General features: G+C 35.5%; 1 protein-coding gene across 4 annotated transcripts in view; it reads right to left on the bottom strand.

Moving 5' to 3' along the window:
* phactr4a (phosphatase and actin regulator 4a) overlaps positions 1-20,048 on the bottom strand; it is a 98,549-nt gene that overhangs the window by 53,037 nt on the left and 25,464 nt on the right. For all 4 annotated transcript variants that reach the window (XM_077200113.1, XM_077200115.1, XM_077200119.1 and 1 more), the window contains exon 2: positions 1,823-1,870. In XM_077200113.1, the coding sequence (XP_077056228.1) occupies positions 1,823-1,835 (13 nt within the window). In that variant the 5' untranslated portion in view covers positions 1,836-1,870. The remainder of the gene's footprint in view (positions 1-1,822; positions 1,871-20,048) is intronic.

Genomic DNA, 20,048 nt, shown 5'->3' with positions numbered 1-20,048 from the left:
TACACGGCCATTTATGGTGTGCAATTTTACATGCTCATATGTGCTGTTGCATAACACATGAGCTATATAGCTAAATGAAAAGGAATACATCCCTTTTAAAATGGATAACCCAAAATATGAAGGGAAAAACAGTCTGTACCAACAAAAATGAAAGGTTGCTTCTATTTTTAAATGTCCCTCATCGTTATCAAAGAAAAGCACTTCAATGGTAGACAACAAATATTTACCCTGTTCCTCAGTCTGTAGACAATGAAGTGCGGCAAACAAAGTTTTTCCTACCTGATGAGATATACTCCTCTTCTACAGAGTTCCTCTCTTTGTCCATAAAGGTATAATTCCCCACAGAAAAACAAAGCTACAACGTGGCAAATGAAAAGCTCCGAGTTTCACCTGTGGGTGTGTCGACTGGGCAAAGCGTGATCAGATATCTCACTCGAGAGCCAGCACACCTATGCGTCACATGGTCAATCTTCTTTATGAGGCTAACACTCGTTATGAGGTCAGTGATTTTATAATATAACCCAGGATCACTATCACCAACTACACTCTTAAAACCATACACTGTTTGCTATGAAGTATGTGGTTAAACTATTCAAGGGGAACAACAAATAGCTTAATTGAAAAATCTTCAAATAAGCAATAATGATTTTAGAAAATCTAATTTTACTACTAATTATTGAGGTCTTTGAACTGTGCTCTGTGCATGTTTTGGACAAGATGCGGAATCTCCAAATAATTTGTATCTAAAACAGATAAATTGATTATGTAAGGAATAATTTACTCTGGGCTATTGAATTATTAGAAAAATAATGCACACCGAGGTGGTAATGCGGTCTTGACGCAAAGTGGAGTACATCAGTTATACTACAGTTACCACATAAACATTGTTCAGATAATGTATTGAGACTTTTGTCAATTTTTTGTTATTAAAGCGTTTTTGTATGTAGGACTAATTTCTTACGCATCTAATCTCATGCCCTCGATGCTAATTCTAAAACGCCATTTTAGAGTTAGTAACGGAGGTTTGAGCCACTGATAGCAGACAGTAAAAACAGACTGAACGCGCTGCGCTGAACACGTTTGGGCATGATCCGTCATAAGTATCAAATTAAATTAATAACCAGCTTTAGAGTAAGTGTGTCCCCAGCTTTATGCGAGAGAGAGAGAGATTGCAATAATGAGACAGAAAAGCATGTGCGTCAATATTATTATTTATTTATTAATTCAATTTGTTTTAATTAATTTGTTCATTATTTTTTTCTATTATTGACAGACTAGTCTAATAAATACATCACAAAGCCCTTTTAACAAGTAGGCCTATCAATAATTATTTATTTGTTATATTATCTGCAATAATTACGAAAACCCGTGCATCAGGGCTATCAATTTATTCAGTTTGATTTTCTATTGATTATAGATAGGACTATATACTTTATTTATTAAAATTAAACTGCATGTTTCCATTGATTTTGAAGTTAGACATAGAAAATTGCAGATCAAGCGGATGGGGCTGCATGTTTTTTCTTGTTATGAATTGTATCCTATTTTCCGTTATTACAGTCAACTACGCGCAGTGATGTGGAACTGTAATGCGGTCAAGACCTGCCTGGAACTACTTTAGCCGTGCGTTTCCCTGAAAATAATTGCACACCTTAAAACGTTCGTCAACCAATCAGATTCAAGCATTCAACGGCCCTGTAGTATAATAAAACACGTCAGCTGCAGCCCAAAAACAATTCAATCCACATGACCCTTAAATGATGACCACTGTGACCAATTACAGATATTACTTTTTGACAAGATTATCCTTCCGTTGTCTTACCTCGGTTTTCCATTCCCACGTCAAGAACACAGCAGCAGGTAGAGGTTCCTGAGGAAATAAGAGACGGATGACTTGATTAGTAAAAACACTATGTGTATATATATTCACAATACAATGTCTACAAATTTAAAACAACAGACCTCACATTGCTTGACACAACAAGAACCAATGAATGAAGCCAACATGCAAGTAAAGGAACATCATTATTGTAAAATAAACAGCAACAACAAAGCAGAGGACATCACCCTGAAGGCTTTTTTGGTGATAATACTATATTATCTTATATAGATATTATACTACTTAATAGACATTAAGAATTAAGAATAATTTTATATCAATATTTATTCACTTTGATTATGTACGACTAGTCCTTGATCTGGTAAAACTAACACAACGTAGAACGTACCATATCTCATCCATTCCAACACGATACAAATATCTCAAATAAAGTAAAAATAACATAAAATAAACTTGCAAGCTTGCACACAATTTAAGAAAGGTAATCGATACAGAACTACCTTCCATCAACTATTATTTCCAATAACTTCTAAATAGATGTAATAACACATTTTTTGTATATTTTAATTTTAATCACAATATTTTTTAATTATTTTTTATTTGTATTTTATATTTATATTATATATTTTTATATTTTAAATGTATTTATTACTAAATGTAAATTATAGAACATTTGTAACATTAAAATTGTGCCTTTTTTTGGATTTTACCAAAACCTTTTTTTTTTTTTTAAAGCATCCTAGATGTTTTCTGTCACCTTCTGAAACTCCAAAACACTTGATATGCTTGACAGTAAATACAGGCCTTCACATGACTATCATCTGCATTAAAACACGTGTATTTGCTAAAAAATGTCTAAATTATAATGAATAATCATTAATTATGTTATGTCACTGCAGACCCTTACAGTATATAACTAACTATTTACTAAATTTTTTCCAGACAGGATTATTGCTTACGAATAGGGCTGGACGATTTTGGCTAAAATCATAATTGCGATTAATCGAACAAGTTACCTCGATTGCAATTATTGAACGATTATTCAAAAAAAATTCTTTCTCATGTGTCACTGGCAAGGCTTATACTGTAAATATGTTCACGGTTATTTTTTTTAATGAAAGAATGCATAATCCTATCTTTGTGATTCTAAAATAAGGAAACACACAGATAGCTTTTAATGCTTACTTATTAAATATTTCAAACAATTGAATCAAACAAAGCATACAATGCTTGAAATAAAAACGTCTTATAAAAAAGTGATTAAGTTTTAATGCAAAAAGAAAATTTCCTAAAAATGTAGAAAATAGTTCTTTTTGTAAACAAAATAAAATTATTGTAAATATTGCCATCTTAAAAGTAAAATATAACTTGTATAAAACTAAAAAAACTAATCCTTTTCATATTGTGTAGCATTTGTAAATGCTTGTGTTATCGAAACCTGCTTTGTGGAGTGGAGGCACGTGTTGCTGGGCGTTTGTCAGTCTCTCTCTTTTTTCGCGTGTTTCTTTGGTACAAGCGGCTCCTGTTGCTGAGTTGACTCAGTGTTTGAGTTCCCTTTCACACAGAGATTTCGGAAGTTACACGGATAAAGTGGCCCGGGATTTGCCCCGGGTTCGTTTGACTTTGGTTCATTCACACTGCCAGTGATTTTCCGGAATCAAGAGAGTGCGTTCACACAGACACACACAACCCGCAAAGACACGTGACATGTCCCAGTGGCGTCTATAGTTTGCTTATGAGCTGCGATTTCTCTCGAGAAACCACGCTTGTGCATTTTTTTTCTCTGATTCGATAATAAACTAGCGCATTACGAACAGTTTCACGCTGGCGAACGATCCCGGCTTAGCGCCATCATTACGACACGGCATTCATTACGGCTTTTGTTCACACAGCGCGCGTTCCGGGAGAACACGGCAATGTTACTATGTCCCCAACCTGGCATCAATCCCGGGTCGTGTTTGCGTTCACACAGAAGGTGTTTGTTCTGGCAATTTCCCGGGATCAACGCGCTGTGTGAAAGGGGCTCATGTTGCTTCAATGTCGCAGACTGGACGGGGCGGAGTTACGTGACTACACACGCGGTAATATGTTTTAAGGGGAAAGTACATTAACACACAGTGGGCGGAAATATTAATAATTCGGATTTAAAAAACGAAATAACCGACATGGTAAAATTACGTCGGTTATAGGCTCTGAATTTCAGGTTTCGATTATTTTTCGATTAATCATCCAGCCCTACTTACGAAGCAGCATTTGTTCCTCAGGAAATTAAATGACAGCAATTTTTTTTTACAGTTTAGCTCCAACTAGAATAACTTATGTCTGTTTTTATATAAATTAAATGCATATCAGTTCATGATAACATCAAAACACAATATTAAGTTGTTTTAAATGTTAAAAATAAATTTTGTAGGCCTGTATATAAGATTAGGCTATGTGTATGAATACTTCATCACTCCATGTAGCCTATCTTGTCTGTAATATAAGACAAATGTTAATGAATTTATTAAATAAATATTTGTAATAATTGTTCATGTTTGTTGTAATGTAGCTAGTATAGATTTTTTGTAAAAAAATTACGAGAAAAAAAAAAAACCTTGCATCAAAAACAGACAGATATTTGAATTAAATTTGGAATAAAGACCATGATGATCGGCAACAAAACATTCAAAACATGTTTATGCAGACGTTACGGTTGTTGTCGCTTTAAGAAAATTTCCCGCTTGGCTTGAGTCGTCCGATGCGTTCCTGACCCCTTCTGGCCGAATTTCAGAACAAGATTTTTCAGAGGTTACATTTTTCATGTAAATGCGGGATCTCTTCATGCTATATATTCTTATTTTTTCACATATGATGGCATTTTCTGTTGATTTTGTCTGATTGTATGTTCCCCTGCTTAAGGCCCCCGAAAGTACTCAAGTCAGACTGGCTGTTATACGTTACTGATCGATTGGGAAAAGCCCTCAGAAGTTCAGAATGGAGTTGGGGAAATTGTTTACCGCTCAATTAATAAAGGAGCTATTGCAGTTTGGCATCGAAGTCTCTGAAGAGGAGAGGACAAAATTTGAGGGCGAGTATGTTAACTGTCACATGTTGAGATATTTTAAGAAAATCAAGGCTTTTCTCGAGGATTTTTCTCTGTGGGCCAGCGCCCTTTATCCATAGACTGTAAACTTTCATACCTTAGCCTCTCAATAAAAAAGGTGGCCAACACTATATATTTACAGGGCTAACCATTGTAATTAGTTATCTCAGTTTACATTTTGAGACCAAAAACGTCCTGTGGTTTGGATTGCGACATTTTGTTTTGTTTATAGCCTACCCCTTCAGGGTACCAACCCCAGTGATGGACACTTGTACCCTAAAAGATACAGTTTTTTTTTTTTTTTTCTGACAGTGTATGACAGTAATAGTCATATATTGTAAAACAAATGCACAGAAAAATAAATGAAACTTTTCATAATTATTTTGTCCTAATTTCTATACATGCAAGAGATAAACGTGAGCTTTTATTTTGACGGAAACTGCAGTCGAGCTTTTATTCCTTCCTGAAAACAAGTTTACAATCGCGTTGCATTACAAATCTAGTGAAATGCTGTAATAGTCAACTATGCAAATGTAGAAATAATGCGTAACTGGTACCCGCTAAACCACATTCATTCACTGTGAACTGAGCTGATCACGTGAGTGAAGTGCACACTTTTCTTTGCGAAGCACAAAATATGACATGAAAGACCTTTTGTTATTATGAGAAGTTTAAATATTTTTTCGGCCGCCTCAGTCTAGTTAATGAATGGGAAGCACTGAAATCTATTTGTGTCAGTCAATGTTGATATTGTGGCAGATAAACACAGATAAATCAATGTACGGGAAACACTGTGTTTTGCAACATTTTGAAAACAGAATCCCACAAACAAATTTTCATGTAGAGCAGCATTGAATTTGTTACATAATTGATTAACTTTACAACATTAACACTGTTATTTTTCTGTGTATTGCTGTGAAGCTGCTTTGAAACAATCTGTAATAAGGCACAAATAAAAATAACTTATCATGCATACTCCTCAAACCACGAAAACTTCTCTCAACAATAAACATTATTCCAGATGAATTACAAAATGGCGGAATTTTAAAGAGTTGCCAATTCCTTATGGCTTAATGGTTCTTTAAAATGATCAATCCCAAACACTCCTAAAAGTATATTATTTACACAACACAGATTTTCAAAACGATCCAAATTGAGTGAATTAGCAAATCATACTGTAATTGTGGTGATCTTTTTGCATGTTTGTGCGTTACTGAAATAGACTGGCTCAAATCTCTAGCCGTTCTGTGCATATCCACTACATGCAAGGGGGTTTCAGGCTGGAAAGATCAGTTCAAATCTGGCCATAAAAACTTGTTAGTCTCAAATGGCGCAGGGGAGCAGGAATTACTTGAAAATGACCTTACTACATGATCTTACAAAATGGAATTACTTTTGATTTTGAGCGCAGCATGTTTTCTCACTCGAGCATAAATTGCTGGCAGCACTGCATGTGGATATTATTGTTTTTCTCAAAATAAACGTGAAACAATAAACACGATAATCATAGGCTGACTCAAGTGTATGTGTACGTTCTGTGCGATATCTAGCGCAGTTTGCTTTATTGGCCGTTTTTTTTCCGTTCGCGCTGCTTGAGCTTAAATGCTTTTGTTCTTTATATTTTTTGTTTACACATAGGCCTATTGTTTAATGTTTCAACTAAAAGAAACTTTAACATATATTGTAAGCTTGTTGTGTATATTGCCTAATCGAAAGCTTGTTCAGAAATGGTGACAAAAACTTAAACGTCATTTAAATAAACGAATATTCGATTTATATGAGCCCGAATATTCGAATGCAATATTTTTGAAAAATGCCCATCCCTAATTACAAGCAACTAATCCTAATCCTATGTAAATGATAACAGTTGCTCATGTCTTTCATATCACCAATTGTCAGGTTTTTTTGGTTTTTTGCTAGATCCACAGAAAGTTAAACAAATCTCAGTTTTAATAGCAATGCTGAAGTGTTGCAGTTTCGAACAACACAGAATATACTATGCATATAATTTGTTTCTAAAGTGTGGTTAGGCTTCCACTAATAAGCCTCTTTAAACAGAATATCTGTCTCAGTTCCCTTCCCTGTAGTGCTGGCGCAGCTTTAAGCACCAGGACTAATGTGCACCATGAACTCTGGGACAGCAGATGTGAAATATCCCCTTCCACCCAGAACAGGATGAAGGATAACAGATCTAATCTAGATCCTTCAACTGCACAAGCTGATTAAAGTGTCACACTGTCACTAGGGTATATTGGATTATTGGTTACATGCAGTGTTGTGCAAGTTATTAAAAAAAAAAAGTAATCCACGACAAATTACTGATTACTACTTTAAAATTGTAATTTGATTGCATTACTGATTACTGCATGTAAAAAGTAATCAGATTACTAATTACTTTCAAGTTACTTTGAAAACGTTTTAAAACTACAATACACTATAAAGTGAAACTACAAAGTGTCATTTATTATTGCAGACATCCCAAGTCTCCCGGTCTCTCCTTGCGTGTGTGTGCGTGTGTGTGCGTGTGTGCCTCACAGCGCATGCTCATTAACTGACGCAGCCGGCCAAACGTGATTAGAAATGCATTTTACTAAATATTTTTTTCTTAATACATTTGTAACGCAAGTAATTTGATTGACATCAGTAACTGTAATCAAATTACATACATTTCAAATGTAAGGATTTACATTACTGCGTTATCACGAAAAGTAATTAGAATACAGTAACGCATTACTTTGTGCAGCACACGGACAGTTTAGAGAGAGTACAGGCTTGCAATGGGGCAGAAGCATCATTATGAATGAATCTTACTAGAAAACAACAGTTCCTATCCAATAGAAAATATAGTTAATGTTAGAGCTGCACGATTATGACAAAAATCATAATTGCGATTATTCCCTTGAAATTGTAATTGCGATTATTAATTACGATTATCACAAATTACATTGAATATATATAGGCATATTATAATACATGTTTACACAAAAATTGTTAACACACACAAGTACTGTTCCCCTTTACTTAACTCTCTAGGACCGGGAAAAGCGCCGGCGCGTTTTGCTGTTTTTTTTCCACATAGCAGCAACATAGACTTAAAATACTCCGTCATTTTTGGTCATATAAATAAAATCAATACATGATTATAAACTATGGAGGGTCTTCTTTTTTTTGTGTACACTCACATTAACATCAAAACCGTGTGCTTTTGTAAAATTAAGAAAATAAACAGGGTGTGCTTTCTGCCTCTCTGTCTCCGTTAAATTTTTTTCTGGTGCACGTCTCTAAACTTAAACAAAGCTCAGCGAATACTATTCACACAAGCACGAGCAATATATCTTTATAATCATTTAAATTTGTACTTTTAAAATATCTAATTGAAAACTAAAATAAATATTCTCTGTTTATGTAATCTATTAAAAAAGAGAGAGGTATCAGCCGATCTCATTATCGTTCTCTTAGCTCATTATTCTGCTAATCTGACACGCCTACGGAGAGCGTGCGGTATTCAAACGCAAATGATCTGAAGCAACACATTCAAAGTGTCAACGCCCCTCATAAACGCGATAACACAACAAATGTAATCATCAGATTAATGTAGCCTACTATTTCTTCTTGCGAGGCTGTGTGAGGAATAATCCTGGGACATTTACCTCAGAACATGTGCTGTTTTTTTTCATTTCGAGGAGCAACGGATCCATCTGATAAGTTTTTTTATTATTATTGTTCTAATCGCGATATCATAGTGTATGTAAACCGCAAAAAGACTGTTTAAATATGAATCGCGTCTGTGTGTGAATGAATGAACTGAACAGTTTTTACCAAACCCTATTGCTATACTGAGATGAGTGAAAATCGACTGAAATATGTTGAAATAACGTTAAAATGTCTTTGTATTAGCAACGTATTAAACTGCAAATTAATATTTATGCCCTAATATAGGCTCATAAAAACAACCAACGATATGCCTATGTTACAGACGAAATATGAAAGACATTTCCTTGACTAGTTTTAGATAGATTATTAACTGTTTACTGTAAACTATAGACTACTGCCACATTGAATAAGCTTTTGTTCACCAATTTCTGCTCAAATGTTAAATATATTAGGCTATGTTTGTTTTGTCAAAAATAAAGTCATCAACTATGATGCTATTATAGTGTTTGTTCCAATGTAGGCTTTATTCAAACTAATGAATCCTTAACTTTGAAATATGTATGATAAAATGTATACTTTAGTTTTTACAAAGAAATATGAAATATCCATCTGAGAAGTAAGTTTTTTTTATTAGTGTTCTAATCGCGATATCATAGTGTATAGGGCTGCAACAACTAATCGATAAAATCGATTATAATCGATTATGAAAATCGTTGTCAACGAATGTCATTATCGATTAGTTGGTCTGCTTACGTCACGGGGAGCGTTTACTGGTACGCACACACACGCAAGGTCTCTCTCCCTCAGGCGCTCTGCCGAGCGCGCGCGCTACACGGTTTGGAGCAGTCTCTTCTGTCTCGCTTGCGCGCTCTTGCTTGCGCGCTCTAGATTTCGGGAGTTTGAACTAATTCGCGGGCATCAGGGAGCCGCAATCAATATGCGGGAGACTCCCGGGACTTCCGGGATCTTGGGATGTCTGTATTTTGTCTCGAGCATCAGGTTGCGCAATCAGTTCGCTCGCAACGTAAGTGATGGATTAAAATAGCGCTACCGCAGAAATAGGTTAAATTAAAACGGTGTTTACAAAGCGAAGCACTAAATATAAAGGCAGTTAATAACAGCAGCAGTAAAATATTGTTTTTTAGTCACTGTACTCAGTGGTTTTCAGCGAATGCTGGTGCACTAATGCATAATTTCTCCTGTCCTTTTCTCAAGCCTGTTAGCTTGCTGGGTAACGTTACCTCCATTCCGTTCTCTTTTTATAGCATTTGTCTACTAAGTTTTAATTGTTTTTCAAACGCGATCTACTGCGGCTCTACATTCACACAATTGTTTTCAGTCTTTCTATATTTATTTAATCAATTTATCCTTATATTATTCTTCTATATATTATATATTATATATATTATATTCTTTATCCTTATATTCCTTATATATAATAAATTTTAAATAAAAATTAAATGAATTATATATTTTAGATGTTTTTAGTTTGTTTTTAGTTTGTTTTTTACAACATGTCTGTGTAAATTTGTTTTAACAAAAATTGTGTTAAAACATAATATGTTGGATATCATTTTTTTAACAATAATCATGTTTGTCAACTTGCCATCAGCAATTATCATTAAAAACAATGCAAATATTAATATTAGTAAAACTCAATGTGTGGCTTTTGCACTTTTTAAAGTACACTTTAACACATAAATACCCTGATTTACGGTTTTATTTAGTTATAATTAAAAAAAAATCTAATTTAATTTCTATCCGATTAATCGATTAATCGAAAAAATAATCGTCCGATTAATCGATTATCAAAATAATCGTTAGTTGCAGCCCTAATAGTGTATGTAAACCGCAAAAAGACTGTTTAAATATGAATCGCGTGTGTGAATGAATGAACTGAACAGTTTTTACCAAACCCTATTGCTATACTGAGATGAGTGAAAATCGACTGAAATATGTTGAAATAACGTTAAAATGTCTTTGTATTAGCAACGTATTAAACTGCAAATTAATGTTTATATGCCCTAATATAGGCTATCATAAAAACAACAAACGATATCCCTATGTTACAGACGAAATATGAAAGACAACATTTCGTTGACTAGTTTTTGGATATATTATTAACTGTTTACTGTAGCCTAAACTATAGACTACTGCCACATTGAATAAGCTTTTGTTCACCAATTTCTGCTCAAATGTTAAATATATTAGGCTATGTTTGTTTTGTCAAAAATAAAGTCATCAACTAGGATGCTATTATAGTGTTTGTTCCAATGTAGGCTTTATTCAAACTAATGAATCCTTAACTTTGAAATATGTATGATAAAATGTATACTTTAGTTTTTACAAAGAAATATTACACTTGAAATATTGTTATTTTAATTGTTGCTGTAATTGTAACCTTTTTAATAAAATAGCAAATAATATATTTACAAGGTAGATGTAAACAAAATCTTAAAAGGTCAATATAAGCCTTCTCTTCAAATTATTTGTATTGTGTTTTATTAGTGACAAATATGGGGAGAGGATACATATCCAAAACTTTCTGAAAATACAGTATGAGAATTAACTACACAATTACTAGAAATGTTCACCTTGGATATTATACAATTTGCAAGCAAAAATACAAGTGGAAAAATACTATTTTTTTATAGATGTTTCCAACTGTGAACCAATTTTGTAGTATATATACACATTTCTTTTCTTGTGTCCTTGTATTCTTTCTTGTGGCTCAGTGACACACCTGTGAAAAGCTCATTATGCAGGCTCATTAAACAGGTCTTTTGTCTTCACAGGTGTGAATCAGACCATTATACATGAGTCACGGCCATTTCACATATTGCCTTTCCAAACAAAAAGTGTTTTACTAAATTTAAATCAATGTATTGTTTTATGTGAATGATTTGGAAGGATGATTTTCAGATCATTTTGAAGCAAAAATCCTAGGCGAGAACATCCATTAGTCAAAAGTCTTGTGGACACATATTTAGTATGTGTTTTGTGGCCTTATTTCAGAGACTTTAAGTTTTAGTTTTTTCAATAACCATGCATAAACAATATTCTCTCAAAAATACAAACATGTACATACATCTTGCTAACATATTATTAGGGCTGCAACTAACGATTATTTTGATAATCGATTAATCGGACGATTATTTTTTTCGATTAATCGATTAATCGGATAGAAATTAAATTAGATTTTTTTTTTATTATAACTAAATAAAACCGTAAATCAGGGTATTTATGTGTTAAAGTGTACTTTAAAAAGTGCAAAAGCCACACATTGAGTTTTACTAATATCAATATTTGCATTGTTTTTAATGATAATTGCTGATGGCAAGTTGACAAACATGATTATTGTTAAAAAAATGATATCCAACATATTATGTTTTAACACAATTTTTGTTAAAACAAATTTACACAGACATGTTGTTCAGATGTGAATATCTGAACTAAAAACAAACTAAAAACATCTAAAATATATAATTCATTTAATTTTTATTTAAAATTAATTATATATAAGGAATATAAGGATAAAGAATATAATATATAGTATATATAATATATAAAAGAATAATATAAGGATAAATTGATTAAATAAATATAGAAAGACTGAAAACAATTGTGTGAATGTAGAGCCGCAGTAGATCGCGTTTGAAAAACAATTAAAACTTAGTAGACAAATGCTATAAAAAGAGAACGGAATGGAGGTAACGTTACCCAGCAAGCTAACAGGCTTGAGTAAAGGACAGGAGAAATTATGCATTAGTGCACAAGCATTCGCTGAAAACCACTGAGTACAGTGACTAAAAAACAATATTTTACTGCTGCTGTTATTAACTGCCTTTATATTTAGTGCTTCGCTTTGTAAAGACCGTTTTAATTTAACCTATTTCTGCGGTAGCGCTATTTTAATCCATCACTTACGTTGCGAGCGAACTGATTGCACAACCTGATGCTCGAGACAAAATACAGACATCCCAAGATCCCGGAAGTCCCTGGAGTCTCCCGCATATTGATTGCGGCTCCCTGATGCCCGCGAATTAGTTCAAACTCCCGAAATGAAATCTAGAGCGCGCAAGCAAGAGCGTGCATGCGAGACAGAAGAGACTGCTCCAAACCGTGTAGCGCGCGCGCTCGGCAGAGCGCCTGAGGGAGAGAGACCTTGCGTGTGTGTGCGTACCAGTAAACGCTCCCCGTGACGTAAGCAGACCAACTAATCGATAATGACATTCGTTGACAACGATTTTCATAATCGATTATAATCGATTTTATCGATTAGTTGTTGCAGCCCTACATATTATGGTAGCCCTGTTTGTGCTATATAGAGTGAATTTACACCTTTGCCATTAACATGTTTATAAATAACTGAAAAAAGCACAAATGTTAGAGCATTTAAAAAAATTGACGTCGTTAAAATGTGTTTGCGTTAACGCCGTTAATAACGCGTTTAACTGACAGCACTAAAAAAAATAGATTCCAAAAATGCAAAACGTTTTGTTTTCGTTGACTAAAGAAATATTTTGGGGGATTCAATCATGTATTTAAATGCGGTTGTCACTCCTGAAACGTTACAGTGTGTATGTGGCTTTTGTTCATTTGCCTGATTATGAAAAACAGAAACATTATTTGTATGGATGATTTGAGGATCAGTCATTGGCAGAGCAAAAGGATGAGGCAACCATGCATGACAACATTAATGAAACCCTATCCTTCTAATAGCAAAACAAACATGCTAGTATCAGTCATTATCTTTACTCTCTCCAGTGTAGTCAGGGTCCGAAATTAACCTTTTGGCTCACCTGCCACGGGGACTGGTAGATGAAAAAATCCACCAGCCAAGCATATTTTTTACCGGCCAAAATAATAAAGAGCCTTTTTGTGTCACATATACATTAATTTTAGTACATTTAATTGAGATAAGGTATTAGCCTATGTTGAATGAATAAGAGTACATAGAAGTCAAAACAGAGCAACAAATAATAAGACATGGAAGATGTGAGCATGGAACTAGTGCTCATAACAGTAGTTTGAAAGTTTTGTAAAACTATCAGATACTTTACCGAAAGTAAACATTTTTACAGATTAATACTATTAGTTAAACGGTTTAAAAGTAAAAAAAAATATATATATATATATTTAGCTTTTTTGTTTGTTTGCTGCATGGTTAAAAAAACAGTATATAAACTATATTTGTTAAATCTCGGGGTGCGTCGACACGCGTAACCACACGCGCCTAAAGACATATTTCGCTGAGCAAGCAAAGTGAAGCAAGTGAAAAGAAGTACTGTGTGGGACCATTTCGACAGAAAGGGCGACGAAGTTACTTGCAAAATATGCTACGCGGTATTAAAATAAAGCAGTAGGCCTAGTGCAAGTACAATGCAATAGGCTATCACTTGCGAAGCAAACATCCACAAGTGAAAGGCGCTTTCCGAAGTTGGGCACTCTAGCGAGACGTTGTCTATGTATTCCCGGGACATCTGTGCCATCGGAGACCCAGACTAAGCCCACTTCATGTAGACATGTGACTTTTTTTAAGTAAAAACTAGACAAGCTGTGGATTGAGGTAGGCCTGCTATTTTTATTTGACGAAAAAAACGTAGTCTGATAGGAAAAAAAGCAGTTTTTTCAAAGCTTCAAACTGATTCAGTGTTTTCTTTTTGTCATCTTAATTTGTTAATTATTTAAGTTAAAAATATATATATTTAGTGTAGGTCTATTTTAGGTGTGAAGAAGGTTCACACACGCTTCTTGAGGCACACACATGCAAAGTCTCTCGCTCTCTCCCACTCTGCCGTGCGCACGCTACACGGTTTGGAGCACAGTATGTGCGAGCTCTTTCTCGCTCGCTCTAGATTCCGGGAGATTTTAACTAATTTGCGGGCATCAGGAAGCCGCTATCAATATGCGGAAGACTCCCGGAACTTCCGGGAGACTTGGGATGTCTGGAACATTGACCCGCCAGTGTGGCGGATAGCCTAGGGCTGGATGATTAATCGAAAAATAATCGAAACCGAAATTCAGAGCCTATAACCGACGTAATTTTACCATGTCGGTTATTTCATTTTTTTAATCCTATTAATATTTCCGCCCATTGTGTGTTAATGTACTTTCCCCTTAAAACATATTACCGCGTGTGTAGTCATGTAACTCCGCCCCGTCCAGTCTGCGACATTGAAGCAACAGGAGCCACTTTCACACAGCGCGTTGATCCCGGGAAATTGCCAGAACAAACACCTTCTGTGTGAACGCAAACACGACCCGGGATTGATGCCAGGTTGGGGACATAGTAGCATTGCCGTGTTCAGTCCCGGAACGCGCGCTGTGTGAACAAAAGCCATAGTCAATGCCGTGTCGTAATGATGGCGCTAAGCCGGGATCGTTCGCCAGCGTGAAACGGTTCGTAATGAGCTAGTTTATGATCGAATCAGAGAAAAAAAATCCACAAGCGTGGTTTTCTCGAGAGAAATCGCAGCTCATAAGCAAACTATAGACGCCACTGGGACATGTCACGTGTCTTTGCGGGTTGTGTGTGTCTGTGTGAACGCACTCTCTTGATTCCGGAAAATCACTGGCAGTGTGAATGAACCAAAGTCAAACGAACCCGGGGCAAATCCCGGCCCACTTTATCCGTGTAACTTCCGAAATCTCTGTGTGAAAGGGAACTCAAACACTGAGTCAACTCAGCAACAGGAGCCGCTTGTACCAAAGAAACACGTGAAAAAAGAGAGAGACTGACAAACGCCCAGCAACACGTGCCTCCACTCCACAAAGCAGGTTTCGATAACACAAGCATTTACAAATGCTACACAATATGAAAAGGATTAGTTTTTTTAGTTTTATACAAGTTATATTTTACTTTTAAGATGGCAATATTTACAATAATTTATTTTGTTTACAAAAATAACTATTTTCTACATTTTTAGGAAACTTTCTTTTTACATTAAAACTTAATTAGTTTTATATAAGACGTTTTTATTTCAAGCATTGTATGCTTTGTTTGATTCAATTGTTTGAAATCTTTATTAAGTAAGCATTAAAAGCTATCTGTGTGTTTCCTTATTTTAGAATCACAAAGATAGGATTATGCATTCTTTCATTAAAAAAAATAACCGTGAACATATTTATAAGTATAAATTATATATAAGTCTTGCCAGTGACACATGAGAAAGTTTTTTTTAAAATAATCGTTCAATAATCGTAATCGAGGTAACTTGTTCGATTAATCGCGATTATAATTTTAGCCAAAATCGTCCAACCCTAGGATAGCCTTTTGAGATTTACTCGCCAAACGGAAAATCTACCCGCATTTGGCGCTTGGCTGGTGTTAATTTCGGACCCTGAGTGTAATCCTTGAAAAGTAGCAAACAGAACATGTAAAAATCAATGGCTGGCAAAGATTAGTATATTTATTTCCACGCATTATATTTTCAAAACCCAAATTTTCTGACGAGTGGTGCTGCGCAACAAAAAAGTATGACATGATACTCTATGATAAATCTATTTATGATGCTCTCTTGTGTCATGTGTATGAACTGCAGGTGAAAATCTAATCACTTAGAAAACTGCATTGCCTCAAATTATTGTGTAGCATAGGGCTGGGCGATAAATCGATTTTATCGATTAACTCGAATGTGTAGTTTACGCCGATTTTTTTGAATGAAAATCGGTTTTCTCTTTAACAACCGCCGACGCTCCCATCTGGGCTCCCGTAGTTTCGACCGGGCTCAGCGCTTGCCATGATAGAGATACACAAACAACATGGCAAATGAGCAAGACCGCGGCAGCAGAAGCACACCTGTCGAAAACATTTAGGCTACAAGCTGAATCTGCAGGGCTGCCAACTCTCACGAGTTCACTGTGAGAGACGCAATTCTGTCACTTTTTACACGCTCTCACGCCACACATCCATTTTCGCACGAACAATCAAAACAAAGAAAAATCGCGAAGCAAAGAGGACACTGACACCGACAGACAAGACAGAGCAGGTTACTATCGATATGAAACAGATTCTCAGCTCTCAGATTCTGTCAATTTTATTACAAAATTCAAACAATAAACACCGTTTTGGCGCTTGTAAATTTGACGTGAAAGAACGCTGGCAGATCTCAGTTCAAGCAGCACGTGAACCAAACATCTGTTACGCTTTACTACAAACTTACCGAGATGTAATAAAATCGATCGATCAGTGTTTTTCAACCGCGGAAAGATGTCCATAAAACAGCTGGAGAACAACATATGTCACGTAACGTTACATTTACCTCAGGATGCCTTTTAATGACCCATAGCACGCATGTTAGTTAGACGCATTATAAAATAAAAAACGCATTATATTTCATTTGAGTTGGTTTTAACCTTTAATAATACCAGCTGACAGGGCTTTCTGTATGTTTACAGCATTAGGTGAATTTTTTTTTGTTTTTTTTTGGGAGAACAATTAACACATTAACGTATCTACTGTACCTATTTATCCAAAAGAATTTATATTGAATCAAGATCAGAATCAAATCACAAGAATTGAATTGAAATTGTGAAATTTGTGTTAAGCAATAATAAAAACAGTAGCATACCAGTAAACTTAATAAAATTATGTTTAGTTACCAAATAATTTGACAATCACAATACACTTATTGTGATGCAAGTTTTTTGTTTTTTACACATCCCCCCCAATCCCAATCCACCCATTTTATTTTATGTTACATTTTCATTGTTTTCAAAGACAGGGCCTGTCCTCTTGCCTTTTTGGCTTGTTGTTTCTGATTGCACTTTAATCGAGATCAAATCCCAGAAGGGAATATTAAAACAAAATAAAGTAAAAACTTGTTTTGAACAATTTCTTTGTCATCTGCAGATTGATTTTAAGTAGGGAGAGAAAAAAATCGATTTAAATCGTAAATCGGATTTTTTTTTTTAGGCCATATCGCCCAGCCCTAGTGTAGCACAAATGGTTAGTATAAAGGGTCTGAACAGCTAATTTTATTTTCGGTATGAGCAAGACTTCTGCGCAAATAAACTGTGCAACAGTTTGTTGGTGGGTGGTTGGGGGTTTATATATATATATATATATATATATATATATTAGGGGTGTCACGGTTCTCCAAATCCTCGATTCGATTACATTTTCGATTCTAAGGTCAAGGTTAGATTCGATTCTCGATTTTTTTTTTTTAAGCACAGGTTGCTGTTGCTCCTAAAAAGCTGACATCAGTTCATCGCAATCTCACACATCTCTGTTATTATCAGTGAAGCTGACTGCACAATGAATCTTTCATAATATATAGCCTACACTTTGTTTGTTATAATTAGAGGATTTGCCAGCTTACAGAATTCAGCACTGAACAAAAAGTCAGTTTTGAGTCAGTTATTTCAACAATAACTTTCTCAAATGTTTACAGAACAAGTGGGAACCCAGTGTGCCTGTATCCTTTTCTTTTGCTGTTCGATTACATGATAGAAAGTCTAAGGCCTTCAAAAGCCGTACAGCAAACCCATCTAATCTGGTGCCTATTACACGACATACCAAGATTGCTGTGGGGACAAAAAGTAAGACTGTTAAGTTAGCACTTTTAAACATCCGCTCACTTAAAAATAAATCACTTCTAGTCAATGACTTAATAACCACATACAACCTGGATTTTATGTTGCTAAAGAAACTTGGCTAGAAGAAAGTTGCAGTGCAAAAGTCCTCAATGAAACAGCCCCTCCTAACTTTACTTTTATGAGTGTCTGCAGAGCTGTCAGAAGAGGCGGAGGTTTAGCTGCTCTTTATAAAGATGTCTATCAATGTAAGCAAATATCATTTGGGAATTACCCGTCTTTCGAATATCTGGGTATTGTGTTAAAAGTAGCTCCACGCATTTTACTTATCATTGTTTACAGGCCTCCAAAATACTCTCCAGCTTTTGCTGAGAACTTAACAGAACTGTTATCAACAATTTCCTCAGAGTTTGACTGCTTTGCCATTGCTGGAGATTTTAACATTCACATAGATAATGCAGAAATAATATGGCAAAAGAAATCAAAACTGTTTTAAAAACTTTTGATCTGACTCAGCATGTACATGGACCCACACATAATCGTGGACACACTCTAGATTTACTTATCAGTAAGGGTCTAAACATTTCATCAATTGTTATTAAGGATGTAGCACTGACTGATCATTTTTGTATTTTCTTTGATATATTGATCTCTCCTGCCATTGAAGCTAGATCTGTGTCTGTCAAGAAGAGATGCTTAAATGAGAACACTAGTGTACTATTTATGAAGGCTATATCTTTAACACCAAGCATATCTGCTGACTGTTGATTTTCTCCTTGATTCTTTTAACTCAAAAGTTAACAGTGTAATTGATGATATTGCTCCTGTGAAAGTCAGGAAGAAGAGTGGCAGACAAAAAGCACCTTGGAGAAACTCAACAGCAGTGCAAAATATGAAAAGACAATGCAGAAAAGCAGAGCGCATGTGGCGGAAGACAAAACTTGTAGTCCATTATAACATCTACAAAGACAGCATCCATGCTTTCAATAAGGAACTAGGCAAAGCTAGACAGACTTTCTTCTCGAATATTATAAACAGCAATATAAACAACACGCGCACTCTTTTTGCTACTGTAGAGAGACTGACAAACCCCCCAAGCCAGATTCCCAGTGAAATGCTCTCAGTGAGAAAGTGCAGTGAGTTTGCTTCTTTCTTCTCTGAGAAAATCAATAATATCAGAAAGGTGATCAGCTCATCCTTGAGTTGCGCTGGGGTCAGGCAGATCAGACAACAGCCTGAGAAAGTAGCCACTATGTCTGATTTCGAAGAAATTGACGGCAAAATTTTGGAAGAAACCGTACAGCACCTAAAAACATCAACCTGCGCCCTTGACGCACTTCCCACATCTTTTTTCAAAAATGTGTTACACAGCTTAGAAGCAGATCTCCTAGAAGTGGTAAATGCCTCACTTCCAGGGTCCGAAATTAGCACCCGCCAAGCGCCAAATGCGGGTAGATTTTCCGTTTGGCGAATAAATCTCAAAAGGCTATCCGCCACACTGGCGGGTGGATGTTCCAGACATCCAAAGTCTTGCGGAAGTTTCGGGAGTCTCCCGCATATTGATAGCGGCTGCCTGATGCCCGCAAATTAGTTCAAATCTCCAGAAATCTAGAGCGAGCGAGAAAGAAAGAGCGCGCTCATACTGTGCTCCAAACCGTGTAGCGCGCGCACTGCAGAGAGCGAGAGACCTTGTGTGTGTGTGTGTGCCTCAAGAAGCGTGTGTGAACCTTCTCCACACCCAAAAGACCAACACTAAATATATTATTTTAACTTAAAGAATTAACTAATTAAGATGACAAAAAGAAAACACTGAATCAGTTTGAAGCTTTGAAAAAACGCTTTTTTTCATCAGACTACGTTTTTTCGTCAAATAAAAATAGCAGGCCTACCTCAATACTCAAAAGTCACATGTCTACATGATGTGGGGTG

Source organism: Siphateles boraxobius, unplaced genomic scaffold (genome assembly GCF_051911475.1).
Source record: "Siphateles boraxobius isolate OS27281-9 unplaced genomic scaffold, OSU_SipBor_1 43, whole genome shotgun sequence".
In the NCBI taxonomy this organism is placed as follows: Eukaryota; Metazoa; Chordata; class Actinopteri; order Cypriniformes; family Leuciscidae; genus Siphateles; species Siphateles boraxobius.
Note: the sequence above shows the minus strand (reverse complement) of the source record. Positions and strands in the feature narration are given on the sequence as shown.